The sequence below is a fragment of the Dermacentor silvarum genome, chromosome 1 (genome assembly GCF_013339745.2).
Source record: "Dermacentor silvarum isolate Dsil-2018 chromosome 1, BIME_Dsil_1.4, whole genome shotgun sequence".
In the NCBI taxonomy this organism is placed as follows: Eukaryota; Metazoa; Arthropoda; class Arachnida; order Ixodida; family Ixodidae; genus Dermacentor; species Dermacentor silvarum.
In genome coordinates this window covers 447,094,314-447,108,221 of record NC_051154.1, presented here as the reverse complement: position 1 = coordinate 447,108,221, position 13,908 = coordinate 447,094,314, and the positions used below count along the sequence as shown (strand labels likewise).

Below are 13,908 nucleotides of genomic sequence, written 5' to 3'. Positions count from 1 at the left end.
CCATGTTCAGCAGCTGCAGTCTTTGTCCCGGCTAAATCTATTGAGATCAAATTTTGAACATCCCATTTAACATCAAGAACGGCAGCCGAACTTGCATCCCTCCGTGCAGCACTTCAATTCAATAATCAGGACACGCCTAAACAATGGTCCATCTTCGATTCTATGGCAGTCCCCCTCCAGAGTTTACACTCTGCATTGCATCGTGAATCCCAGCACACAACTTGTCTCGGACATGGGTGAAAGTTACCATCGGGCAGTCCAGAAAGGGCACGACAGCGTCTTTCAGTGGTTGCCATGTCACTTTAAAGACATTGAAATGGAATTTGGTGGACTTTACAAGCCAATGCTTTGTTCCCTGGATCCCCAGCTAAAGCTCCGCCTTCCGCACGGCTTGCCACTATACGCGATGTCTCTCATATGACGTCCCTGTCTTGGAGTATATCCATCACAAATGTCTACTCCTTCCTCATCAGAATAACTAGAAGTCCTGAGTGTGAATGTTTTGTTGGGGCAAACTTATGTGTGATTGCGTTCCTTTTATTGCAGAAAGAAAAGCATCCTACACCACACTCGATAAGCTTGAAGACCACCCCCTTGTGGAAAACAGAATTCTTAGACCTATGTGCCAGCCGACGTCAGGGCGAGTAGCTCGAAAAGCACCAGTGTGTGTTTATTTTAAAGCATTGGGAGATGAACGAAAATCTGTAGACATTTTCCGTTGCCTTTCCAGTGATTTTGCGGACAGTTCTCTTCGTAACTTCTCTATTGTTTACCCCTAATTTCCCTCCCCTTCCCCAGCCGAGAGTAGACAACCGGACCGTTACTCTGGCCAACCTCTGTCTTTCATCTCTTTTCTGTCTCTCTGTCTTGCACACATTTGCATGGACCCGTGGACAGAATGTGGGTGCCAGGTCAAGCAGGAATAGTGCAATAAAAGAGCGAACCTGCGCAAGGCAATTCTCCGGGGTGCCCTACTTGCTCGGACCTCATCGCATAGGCCAGTACAGGTTTAACATCTAATCTGAGGAGTAATGAGCGCTGCAATATTAAAATTAGCTGTTACCGCGTGTTACACTTAACAGTATGCCCTCCTACACTGTTCAAGCGCAGACAAAGCCGTTATGCGCGACGCTACTAGTATTGTCCGCAGAAATCGCACAACAAACAAATAAATAGAAAGAAAATTCTTATTGTTTTTGTCTTCCCAAAGTGAAGCAAGTTGATCAGCGTAAATGTCCTTTCAATTAAAATTTTCTTTTTTACTGCTATTCCTAAGAATTATTTCTATTTAACAGCGGAGCTGTTTAAGCCGAGCATAAGTCCGTAACATGCGAACAGAAATTATTGGCCGATCCTGGCGGTAGTGCAGAAAGGGTCCAAGCACAATGGCACATACCCTGTGAACTAGCGAAGCTGAGCCTGGATAAGTCTAGCCATAGCCTCCTATATAATCTATAGGAGGCTATGGTCTAGCTAAGCATGGTTGGGACTACTTAAGCTTAGTCAGTAATTGATATCCAATCAATAGCCAATCAATGACTAATCGATAATCGATCAATAATCAATAAGTTCCGGGAAGTGGTGGGTATGACTTGGTAGTACCTAGCCTAGCCCGAATACGTGGCCAATACCTTGCGATAGGCAATCGATAGGCAATCAATAGCTCATCGATTATTGATAAATAATGATAAATTCTGGAGAATGCTGGGCTTGATTTGGTAGTGCGTAGCCTAGCCCAAAAGCCAGGTCTAGCTAGGTGCCCATCAGCTCCGCTGTCTCTTTAGCATTGTGCCTCCAGTGCAAGCTACGCAATTTCTTTTTTTTTGTCTATTTTCCTCACGCACATATTTGTTTTGTTTTCTGCCGGTGTTTATGGAGATGTTGGCTGTTGTAGGCGGCTCTGACTGCTACTCTTGTATGATTTGATACATGTGCACAGAACGATGCAAATGTTACAAGCAAAGACAAAGGACAAAAAATCAGTGACACCTCCACAGGTAAATACGCAATGCAGCCAATTATAGTCCTCAGAGTCAGTCCCAACTGTAAGCGAACAAGGGCCGTAGCTGTATATAAGGCCCAAACGTCAGACATGTCCCCCCGACAGCCGGCTTTACATCTTTTTAACTTCTTTGACTCTCTATCGTGTCTAGAGTTTTGTAAGCGCAGAACTATCTTCGGCGAGGTCAGCTAAAGATTGACGTATCTCGTCAGCGCTGTCATGTCCTGGAGTCACCTTTCGCCCCGCGTGCGAAGCGGTCGCACATGTCACGCATCATATGTTCCGGAACACGCCGGCGGATAGCGGTTATCTCTGCCCATACGAGTATGAACTGAACATGTGCCAAGTCTGTGTTTTTCTCTTACTTTTTTGTGGAGCTCAGCGACGAAAAGTATTTCCCCCCTGTTTCTATCAAAAACCTTTGTAAAGTGCGGGGAAAACACAAAGGAAGCATCTGTTGCAAGCCAAATTTATTGCGACATTTTACGAACTTTAAGGCTAAAATGGACAACACTTTACGGATACATGTATTATATATGTAACGGTGCACAGATGGTCCGTGCATGGAAGTAGAGGAAGATGAAGAATAAAGGTAGTGTTCGGGCGACCATGTTGTTCTACGTCCGCAACTTCCTGCGCGCGTCACATATATTGTCACGTGGTAGTGACGATCAAAAACACAGTACTAAACTGTGAATGACGAAACTGGGAGGAAATACGTACTCTGCTCGTCTTCTTGTGTCATCCACATATTTATCCGTGCTCAAATAGGAATCGGGTAACACGTCATGATTGCTCTGTTTTCTGGCTTAAGACTTGACATGTTTCGATAAAAATTCCTTAATAAAATTTTGAGAATGCGCCTGTGAACAACGCAAATTCGCCATGCCTAAAAGAAATTTTCGCTTAAATGTAAGTCGGAATGATTTGTTTTTCAACTAAGCAGTGTGTTTGACAGAACGTCACTGGCTTGTTTTCTCCGTGTTTATAGGTTCTTCCCTACATACTTACAAAGTCAACGAGAAGAAAGGGAACCGAGGGGCCCGATTTGCATTAATCATATCATAAGAAGCCAACAAACCGTGACACCAAGGACAACATAGGGGAAATTACTTGTATTTACTAATTTAATTAAAGAAATGATAAACTAAAGAAAATGAAAATGGATGAAAAGACCACTGCCCGCAGGTGGGGAACGAACCTACGTCTTCGCATTACGCATGCAATGCTCTCACCATTGAGCTACCACGGTGCCGTTTTCCCATCCACTTTCTGGGGTATTTATGTCTTACAACCAGAATTAACCCTGGGAGTGTTAGCCAGCGCCACCACTCACAAACCTAAGCGGCGGATGTGCAAGATTCCTTTCTGCCTCATATGTCACACGTTCGTGATCTTTTTTGGGTGAAGGCAACTGGTCAATAAACCCACATATGCTACCTGAAGGCATCAATCTTGCCGCATTCGAGCCCTCGTTATGTAGTGAACGAGAAGAAAGGGAACCGAGGAGCCGATTTTTATTAATCATATCATATTAAGCATATTAATTAATCATATTAAGCATCGCACGTGTAATGCGAAGACGTGGGTTCGTTCCCCACCTGCGACCAGTGGTTGTTTCATCCATTTTCATTTTCATTAATTTATCATTTCTTAAATTCAATTAGCAGTACAAGTAATTTCCCCTATGTTGTCCTTGGTGTCACTGTTGGCATCTGATGGTATACTTTCAAAATCGTCATATTGTAATATTTTCCGGAAAATAAACACATTTCTCGTGAAATGTTCGCTAATGACGTGCATACAATGATATATATTTTGTTTTATGGTCAAAGGCAAACATAGAAACGCTGCGTCTGTACCATTGAAGAGAATAACATTTGTGGCGATAAGCACGAATACAATATTCAAGGAATACCTGTTTTCATTGTTGAATGGGCTCAGCGCACCAACTCGTGCAAATGATGCTGCATTTGAGCTGGTGCAAATTCGTATTGGAAATATCCGGGAACGGCTAGGCAGAAGAAATGACAAAAAATTACCGTGAACACGGCGACACGTGCTTTATTTCTTTTTTCAGCCATGGCATACGCTACATCGCAAACAAATTTTCCACGGAATGGTCTCTGACACCACACGTTTCAAGTATGCAGCGCACCAATCTATTCTGTATGCAGTGGACCCTAAATTAAATTTCAGAATGTGTTAACGACCAAGAGACAAGAGACGTGGAAGCATTATTTTATCCACTTCAGCTATGCGTCGCCTTCACTAAACACGTCCTACATAAATCAAAATCGCTGAATCAGCATCGTGTGCTCGTGGTGAACCAGATGAGGACATCCCACATGTGCTATTAACTTGCAATAACACTGTGGCTTATGCTAGTTAATTCATTCTGAAAGTATAGGCAGGGAAGCGCGCCAAAAACACGGACAGATGGAGACGTAAACTGTGTGCGCGCAGACTTCCAACTATATTCCAGAATGCCAGAACAGGCACGATATAAACGTGCATCTTTCTGACAAAGCTTACTGCTTTATCACCAGAAGAGGCGAGAAATGTATCAAGTCTAGCAAAATAGTGAATCATGAGCTATTTTAGGGCGTATTCTCTGACCATGCGCTTCTCCAGAGAATGCAAGGAGGGCAATATGTGCTCGGACAAATGTATTTTGTTTCGTGCAACCTAGGTTCGAAGTACTGACAGCGTGCATGCGTTCAAACGTTTTTTCCTTGACCTCGCAGTTAAATGTATCGTTGCGTCTTCGGCTATTGTTTTTTTATGTCCATCAGGAAATACATGTTTCTCACCTGTCCACATGATCACGCAGCTAAACCTTTAAAAATTTAAATGTCGAATTTCAAACAGCGCACCACGATATCTTTTTTAGGACAAATAAAGTGTATGTAACTATGTTCGCGTCTGAGTAAGTTTGTGTATAGTTTTTCAAGCAGTCCCGCGCGGTGTTTCTTACAATGCAGACACCAAAGCATAGTGTAGGTCACACCAAATTCCAAATATTCTGCACCCATATTTGCATCTTCACCAAGGAACATTCATTGTTAACGGATGCGTTCTTTTCAGACTCTTTATTCGTTTGGAGTACGGATGCAGTTTACTAATGTTCATACAGTGAACGCAGACTGCGTGCGCCTTGTATGCCAGTGCGGCCAAAACAGTGCAGTTTAGTTCCTTTTGATGTTTGTTTGGTTTTAGAGCAAATTCCTTTTTGCCTCTCCCCCTGGGTTTGGTGTCCGTCATCGTTTTCCCGTCGGGTATTGTGGTTGCTATGTATACCGACAACTTGGAACACTGGGTATGTTCTGGCTGCTGTCTTGCTGAGTAGACAACATGGGGCACTGTGTATGTACCCGAATAGACAATTTCCTGCTGGCTGCTGTCTGGTCTAGTAGCTAACCTGGGTTACTGGATATCTTCCCGAAGAGACAACTACCCGCCGTGGTTGCTCAGTGGCTATGGTGTTGGGCTGCTGAGCACGAGGTCGTGGGATCGAATCCCGGCCACGGCGGCCGCATTTCGATGGGGGCGAAATGCGAAAACACCCGTGTACTTAGATTTAGGTGCACGTTAAAGAACCCCAGGTGGTCCAAGTTTCCGGAGTCCCCAACTACGGCGTGCCTCATAATCAGATCGTGGTTTTGGCACGTAAAACCCCATAATTCTTAAGAGACAACTTTTGCGTATGGAACTGTATAACTGGGTATGTGCCACTGGTTATGTGCCCATTCTTGGCGTATCCCCAAGAATGGATCTGCCGCTGTGTCACATAGGGTATGAAGCCTTCAATGTATCTAGATATGTGTCGTACTGTGTACTAGACACTGCTCATCAACATTGTTGTTGTTGTCTCAAACCATTCTTCCCTCGACAAGCATCATACATCGTGTTCGTCCGCGCGAGGCAGACAGCTAACAGCTGTAGGCGACTGGGCTGTGCTCGTGTCATCCACTACTGCTGCTATATCGGTAATTCAAACAGGCTTCAATCAATTTGGACTCAAACATTTCGTTGGATCTACGTGTTTTGAACTGATTCGTCTATAAATGGTGTCTTTTCTTAATTTTCTTTTCGTCTCTCTCCCCCCCCCCCCACACACACACATTTTTTCATGTCATTTTCTCTATGCTAAAATTTGTAGATAGCGGTCCCCTTAGTGGCCAAAACCTCCGTTACTTCCCTGCTATAAAATATCCTACTCCTACTTCTCCCTGCTATAAAATATCCTACTCCTACTTCTCCTTATCATCATAGCAGCAGCGGCAATGACAACCTAACTAGACTCGCAGAGAAATGCGCCGGCAATATGGAAAAGAGCCTGCTTCTTCCAGGGAAGAGAAAAGAAGCCAGACCAATAAAATGTTTTAGGGCACTGTAAGCAGTGGTCGTAAAGATACTACATGGAAATTGCCAAGAAACGGCCTAGGGGGCGAAGTCTAAACTTATCACCAGCATTGACATGGCGTAATAATGAGTCACAACTGTCACAAGAACATACTCTACAACGCTAAGACGCCTGCAAAGGTTACTTCAGCTCGTTGGCAATAGCACCTGCTGCAGAACTATATTACTGCCGGGTTTAGTATTCTCTTTCGTACAATACTAAAAGCACCGATTCTTTCAAGCAATCACAATTCGCAGCTCCAGAATCCGTTACTAGTGCTGGCAACACTGTCCAAATAAACAAAGATGGCTACGACATACAGACTCACGGCGGCTCTTTCGCTTAGTACTGCGCTCACGTCTCTCGTTTGTGGCGTCGAATCGAGGTGTTTCATTGAAGCCGAAGTGGTCCTTGCTGCTAACCACAATATTTAGATGAGTCTCAAGAATTTCAGCGACGAAACGGCGGAAATTGATGCGTTGTGCGAGCAAACATGCGGCTTGCTCAGCCAGAGGTAAAAAAAAGCACTAGTTCTTGTGCGTAGTGGGCTTCCGAAAGGTGCAAGCACTTGATCGAGGCGTTGCTCCACGGATACAGGTACGATTACTTCACTGTTCTCTAACTTCATAGGCAACTCCGCACAGCGACTCGTCTTGTGGTATATCACATATAGGATTTCACAATATATATAGGCAGTAACGTCTGTCGTGATTTCAGAAGCTAAATACGGATATTCTGCACTGGTAGAACGAGGCTAACAACTGTAGAGTTAGCTGGTCAGTGTGTCTTGGGATGAAAACAAATGAGAGTTCCATTCGTGAGTCGGGGTGCGCCCTTCTTTTTATACTTAGCCGATCCGTGTGATAAGGTAGTCTGCGTCCGATGACTGGCGCTTGTTCATGCTCGCAGTACAGTGTTCGAGGTAGGGCCCGGGCGTGGAAACACAACAGGCAGTTGCTACCCGTATAAAATTCTCAAACCCCGGTGAAATGTGAGAAGTGAATGAACCAATCGGACCAACGTAAGTTTCCTCAAACAGGTTTCCAAACTTTTCTTTCGGGCATAGTTACTAGTATTAGTGTAAATGCATGACTTGGAAATGAACTGAATCGGTTGTAATGGAACTTAGGTGTGTGCACAGTGTCGGAAAGCAAACTACCGGCGCTGTGCGCAGGCCGAACGCTCCAAAACTGGAACGAGCGCTGTTCGCTGTTGCTTCTAAATTTCTTGAGAGCTAATAAACTGACAACTCACTCGTTTAATCAGAAAACAGCATCTCCTGCTGGCACCGCGAAAGTAAAGGATGCTATGAAAACGATATCTCGCTTCGCAGCGTAACATGTCATGATCAACGTCAGACCTTCCGAGGAAGTTATCATTCCTGCTACCGTGACTGCAGACAAAAGTTTGCGGGAATATTGCTGCTCCTTAAAGCATTAGTTACACTAATGCTGGGGCAGAAAACTATAAACAAACAAAACCAAATGATTCTTAAGCGTACATCACTATAATTTATTAAAGCGCCTCCCTGAACAAAGTACACTCCGCGATTTTAAACGACAGCAAGATATTTTAAATAAATAAAAGAAATCAATGCTCTACTCGCCGGGAAGAAGGAAGTCCAGAGAGAAGTATTTCGAACAAACCGGTATAGTATCAGTCACGTTTTTCCAATGCGGAAGTTTCTTACCCCATCGCATAAAAGAAGAAATCGTACCACCGTGATGACACGCACACTGGTAGACAACCAGTCTTTCGATATGCATCTTTTTTACAGCCGTAAGCTGTTATGGGTTCATTCCAATAGCAGTTTCTGGTCGCGATGACGCCGCCGCCTCTCCGTAACCGCTATCGCCTGGAAATGCGAAAAAAAAGCACCCGCTCTCTGCCGGGATCGAACCCAAGCCCACTGCGTGGGAGTCGGATACTTTACCACTGAGCCAAGGAAGCGCTTGATAACAGGCCGAAGAAAAATTCGCTTTATACGCGCCCTATAGGCAGGCGCGAAGGCGCAGACGGCCTGACCCTCCTCCAGTATGGTGGCGACATCTAGTTAACGTGCCTGCAACCGCCGCCTGCGACGAGATGCGATTCAGACGCGATGCGATCAAGACGAGGCGCGCAAGCAACGCTATCCCGATGTTAGATGTGCGCCGCGTATTCTGTGTACCTTTTCGGCACACGTTATGGCGTCTCCTCGCAAGGTACAAACCTGCTGTTGAAGAATCGAATCGTAGAGCTACGTGCGCGGCTACAGCCAGGCATCATCGGGCTCAGCAGACTGCTGCGCAGAGAGCATTACAAGCCGCAGTTCGCCGTCTACGCCAACGCCGGGCGGACAGTTCAGATCGTTCTCGTCAAAATCGAGGCAAACACACTTTCCCGCGAAGACCTTGTTGTGCGTGGGTCCGAAATTGGAGCTACTCTTACACCACCCAACCAGCCTACGCTGTGACTGTGCTGCGTGTGCCGCGCAGGCCTAAGACTTTTTTTTCATTGTCAGGCTTTTGCGTGGTGGCATCGTGACGATTTGGAAACAACGAGGCATTCAGCGCATGTCTTGATAGGAGACCCTCTTTCACTTAAAGCTTGAAACTGGATCGGCTGTTTCTCGGCGCGGTCGATTGGTGGCGAGCGTTTACTTGGAGTCGCGAATAGATCCTTGGAGATTCCGATGCACTGCGTACACACTGACTCGCCGCGGTGGCTCGGTCGCTATGGCGTTCGGTTCCTGTAGCATGGCACGTTAAATTTCCACTCGTGGCGGGGCATTCCGATTAGAGCGGAATGCAGAACGAAAGCAAAAAAAAGGACGATGTCAACGAAGGGCCACGGCTAAAGAAGACAACGGCAACATACATAGTTGCTCAAATGATTGGATGAGTAAACGTTGATTATATGTCTCTATCCTGTCTCTTTCATGTTTATTATTCATTTAAGTTTTACTTTAATCGCATCGTATTTCACGCGTAATTACAATGATGCCCATAGGGTCCCCTCGGCCGTCCTGCAACGTAGGAAACGCTAGTTGTATTCTGCAGAAGTATCGGCAGCCACGCATCTGTGTCGGGCGACTCTCGGCGGCTCTAAGGCTGCACTGCGCGGTACAAGGTAGTGTTTTAGAATATCTGAACGGAGCAAAACGCTAACGCAAATACACTTGGGTGCCATCTCGAGGCGGATACAGCAAACATGAGCAAACCCTCTCGTTAAGCCTACTCCACCGCTAATCGAGAACGTATATCGAAAACAACGTTCATTTGTCACCTGTACGCCGCTGTCGAAGCATCATCACACAAATCTAAAGCAAACACGAGCGTTAGTGGGGAACGAATGAGCCGAACAGTAAAGGCCGACGACTCGATAGATCCGAAGTGGACGGCTCTAGCTTCAACAGGCGCCGCCATCTTTATCGACGTACGGAATCCCTTGCGTGCGTTAGCGTTGAACGCTATATTCCGAAAATAGCGTACGTACGTAAGAGCTCTGGGTACGTTGCTGGGTACGGAAGTGACATTGCTCCTCTCCTGGTGTCTCCTTCTGCTGGTCTTCTCGTCGCACGAATCTCCCCTCGCCGCTCATCTCATTTATGACATGCATGTCCTGAGATGCTTTGCATATCATTCATGTCATCATATGATTGCCATTCATGACACTCTTCTAGCAAGTCATATATCAAGATATCCATGACATGAATGAAATGACGTGACATGCATCAAATGAATTACATGACATGAATGCCATGGCGTGATTGTCATGAATTACATAAATGACATGAGGTGGTGGCAACCGGGTTGTTTCTTTAACAGGATATGTACCAGGATATGTGTGGCGAGACATGCGTGCATGACATGACGAGAATGACATGAAATGACATGCTCACGCATGTCAATTATGTCATATTATCACGTACAGGACATTTCATGCTATCCATGGCATTCATGCCATGACATGTATGTCAGTCATGTGATGACGTTTATGTTATGTCATTCATATCGGGTCACGCAGACATTTCATGTCATTCTATACAGATATGTATCGAGTTAAAGAAATCACCACGACGGCATCATGTCATTTATAGCCTTTATGACATGACATACATGCCATGAGAACCTTGTGAGGTCCTTGATGATATGACATGCTCTTGTATGTCTCGTAATTACTTGTAATAGTTTGTCATGCCACGCATGTCATTCTTGCAATCACATTGATGTCATCTCACCGATTTCAGGTCATGCATGCATTTCATCATATCCTGACATACATTGAGTTAGCGATACAAACCACGACGGCATCATGGCATTCATACTATTTATGTTATGACTAGGGCTCCGTGTTTTAGGTGTTTATTTTTCTTGAAAATCGGCGGGTGTTTATCGGAGTTTATATTTCTGGCCGAAATTTGGCGTTTATCGGAGTTTATTTCCCGTAAATCCCCAATTCTCCAAAATTCGGAGTTATGCATTATTCTCAAAACCCGAAAACCTTAGATCAATTTATATCTGAATACTAAAATATCAAAACACACGAAGGACATTTTATTTTTCCTAGAACGTTTGAATGGACAAAAACGTCTGTTTAGACCCTGGAATATATAAGTAAGCGTGGAAAACGAAACCTCGTGAAACTGTACGAAGCATGCTGCATTCACTCTCACGCAGCCGTTAATTCCAAGCACCAACACTTCAGCAAGATTTTCCCTGTGTCTGCGTGGCGCTTCTTCATATGGACGTGACGTTGTGATCGTAAATGCTCCGCAATGCTCACGGCGACCTTGCCGTTGGCAATGCTAACTGTCACACGACAAAGCTTGCAACTCCTTCAGAGGACGTCGGATCTTCGAAATCGCTATACTCTTTTACGTAGTCGCCGCAAAGCTTTCGTTTTCTTCCCATTTTGCTGGCGCGAAATTTCTCTTGACGCACCACAGAAATGCGTCATGTGAGCATGCGAAGGTTTCCGTGGCAGGCTTTCCACGCTTGACCCTCACTGTCATGGCTGTCTGTTCTCTCTCGCGCGCGCGTGCGAGCAGACCAATCACACACACCCAGTACTCCGCGTGGCTGCAATCCACTCCAATGAAATCTCTTGAGGGGGGCAGCGGGCGGCGCAGCCCGGGACCCGTATATTCGATGTTGTCAGGGCGCCCTAGCGCCGGTGTCGCCTGGCCCGCCTTAGTGTCTCCAGGGGACCGTATTTCAAGATGCCGTCGCGCGCTTCTGGTGCGCCTACATTCGTTGACCTGTTGACGTCTCTCGCTCCGTGCACGACAATGCCGTTATTAAATGTGCGCTGAGTGCGGTCTCCGAGATACTGTCGACGCGCGGTAAACTTTAAATCGGTCAATCAAGAAGTTGTATAAATGAGCGCTTAGAACTTGCGCTTTCGATAAACAACGGAACCAGATGATATTGTCCCTTGAAATCGGAGTTTATCGGACAAATCCGAATTCTCAAAAATTTTACCGGTGAATGTTTATCAGTTTTTTTCGGATAAAACCCAAAACACGGAGCCCTAGTTATCAGATACATGCCACGATATTTAATTGTTGTCATGACATGTCATTCATGTTACGTATGCATGCATGTCAGGCTGCCCTATGCCTATTCCAATATATATTGGAATATATCCACTTGAAGAAACGACCATGACGGCATCACGACGTAGGAGGAAAGATAGATAGATAGATAGATGGATAGACTGGAAACGCCTGAAGTTCGCAAAGAATGGTTCACATTAAAAGAAAATTCGGGCAGAACTCAACTACGATGACTATCGAAGTCTGCGAATAGCCGATACGTGCCATGTATGAGGCATGTACTACAGCGGGGATTCTCTCGCACACTTCCCTTTGGAGCCGCTACGCCATCTAGTGGTGCCACCGCGAAATCCGTGCATATCGAGTTACCCAAGTTGGCGTCAAAGTGGTCCATTGAATAATGGTGCATACATAGTAGCGCATACCTACGGGGGACGGTGCAGATATTTAGATGGCCCCATCTTCTGGATCGGCTCAAATGTTTTGTTAGATAGTTAGATAGAGAGCCCAAAAGAAAACTGGCCCGACAATGCCAAGGATACCACTCACATAAAGAAAATTGGAAGACGCTTAAGTTTCGCCTTTAAGACTGGGACGCGATAGCATTCAAAGATCCCTGAATGCTTGTCAGGCTTCCCGACAACCGCAGCTTTCGTTTTTCTCCAACTTCGCCTCTGAGTGCCGCTGCCATTTTACGCTGTCGAGGAGATGAGCGCCATCTGGATGGAATTTTTGCAAATAACCTACCTGGGCCGGTAGTTTGTAGCAATGCCTTTAAAGTAATAATGCCTTTTCGCGCTTATCAACTTTCTCAGTGGTCAGATCGACGGTCCGCTCGCGTTATCAACGGGATCAGCTGGCCGTGAGCGGTGGATGATAACACTATTCTAAAATAAGTCATAAGGCATCGCTACAAAATCGCGGCCCTGGGCGTGCCTCTGTATGAATTGAAGTGCTGGAAAAGTTTCAACGTAACAGAATTATGTTTTCTCGTATATTCAAATTTTCAAGCCGACGCTATCATGTCTGTAGGTTGTGGTTCATTCGTACTTTCCGATTGTTCTGACGCATTTTACTTCGAGAAATTCAATTAGTTCACAAACGCATCTGCGCCACGCGGAGGTCCTGCGTGGTCGGAATTATTTTCTGGGCCGCGGACGCCAGCGCCAACGCCGACGCCGGATTTTCTGCTACACGGGGCGTTAAAAAAATTAAGGTATACTGTGCTTTGCTTGCGCGTAAAACTACCCCAAGTGGGCGGATGCGATCCGGAGCGCCCCACTGCGGTGCGTCCCACAGGCAAAGAGTTTATTTGAGACGGTAAATGACAAAATTCAAATTTTTGGCATTTGTTGAGTGACAGTTCAGGTACATGTGTCAGTGACATATATTGTGTATTGCATGCAATACACAATATGGAATTTCTGAAAAGAGCCCTTTGCAAGCCAGGCGCGCAAATCCAGGAGAAAGACCTGTTTGATTTACGGATAGCGTTTTGGGAGGTTAAATCCAAACAGGATGGGGTCGAAAATCTGAAAGCAACTCACGGGCTAACCCGCCGCGGCATCCCAGTGGCTTTAGGGTCGCGCTGCTGAGCTCAGGGTTGCGTGTTAGAACCCGGCCACGGCGGCCGTATTCCGATGGGGGCGGAATGCCAAAGCGCTCGTTCATTGTGCATTGGCGGTGCGTTAAACAATCCCAGGCGGTCAACATTCATCGGGCGGCATGACTCATAATGAGATTGTGGTTTTGTCACATAAAACTCCGTGAGTTATTTTTTAAAGCAACTCATGGGCTACAAAAGATGCCGCAGGAGGAGGTCTTGGCTTAATTCTCTCCACCAGCGATTCAGGGTTTTTGACCCCCCGGGCATCTCTGACGTGCGCTGCATTCTAAATCTACCCGAGTTTTGACATTCCTGTCACATCAGACTGCGGCTGTGATTGTCGCGGTGATCAATCG

General features: G+C 45.7%; 1 protein-coding gene across 3 annotated transcripts in view; it reads right to left on the bottom strand.

Moving 5' to 3' along the window:
* The window catches only part of LOC119437747 (organic cation transporter protein), a 186,908-nt gene that overhangs the window by 89,094 nt on the left and 83,906 nt on the right, over positions 1 to 13,908 (bottom strand). For 2 of the 3 annotated variants that reach the window (XM_037704725.2, XM_049660837.1), the window contains exon 2: positions 3,921 to 4,016. The exons of the other annotated variant lie outside the window; for it this stretch is intronic. In XM_037704725.2, the coding sequence (XP_037560653.1) occupies positions 3,921 to 3,930 (10 nt within the window). In that variant the 5' untranslated portion in view covers positions 3,931 to 4,016. The remainder of the gene's footprint in view (positions 1 to 3,920; positions 4,017 to 13,908) is intronic. 3 annotated transcript variants of the gene reach the window in all.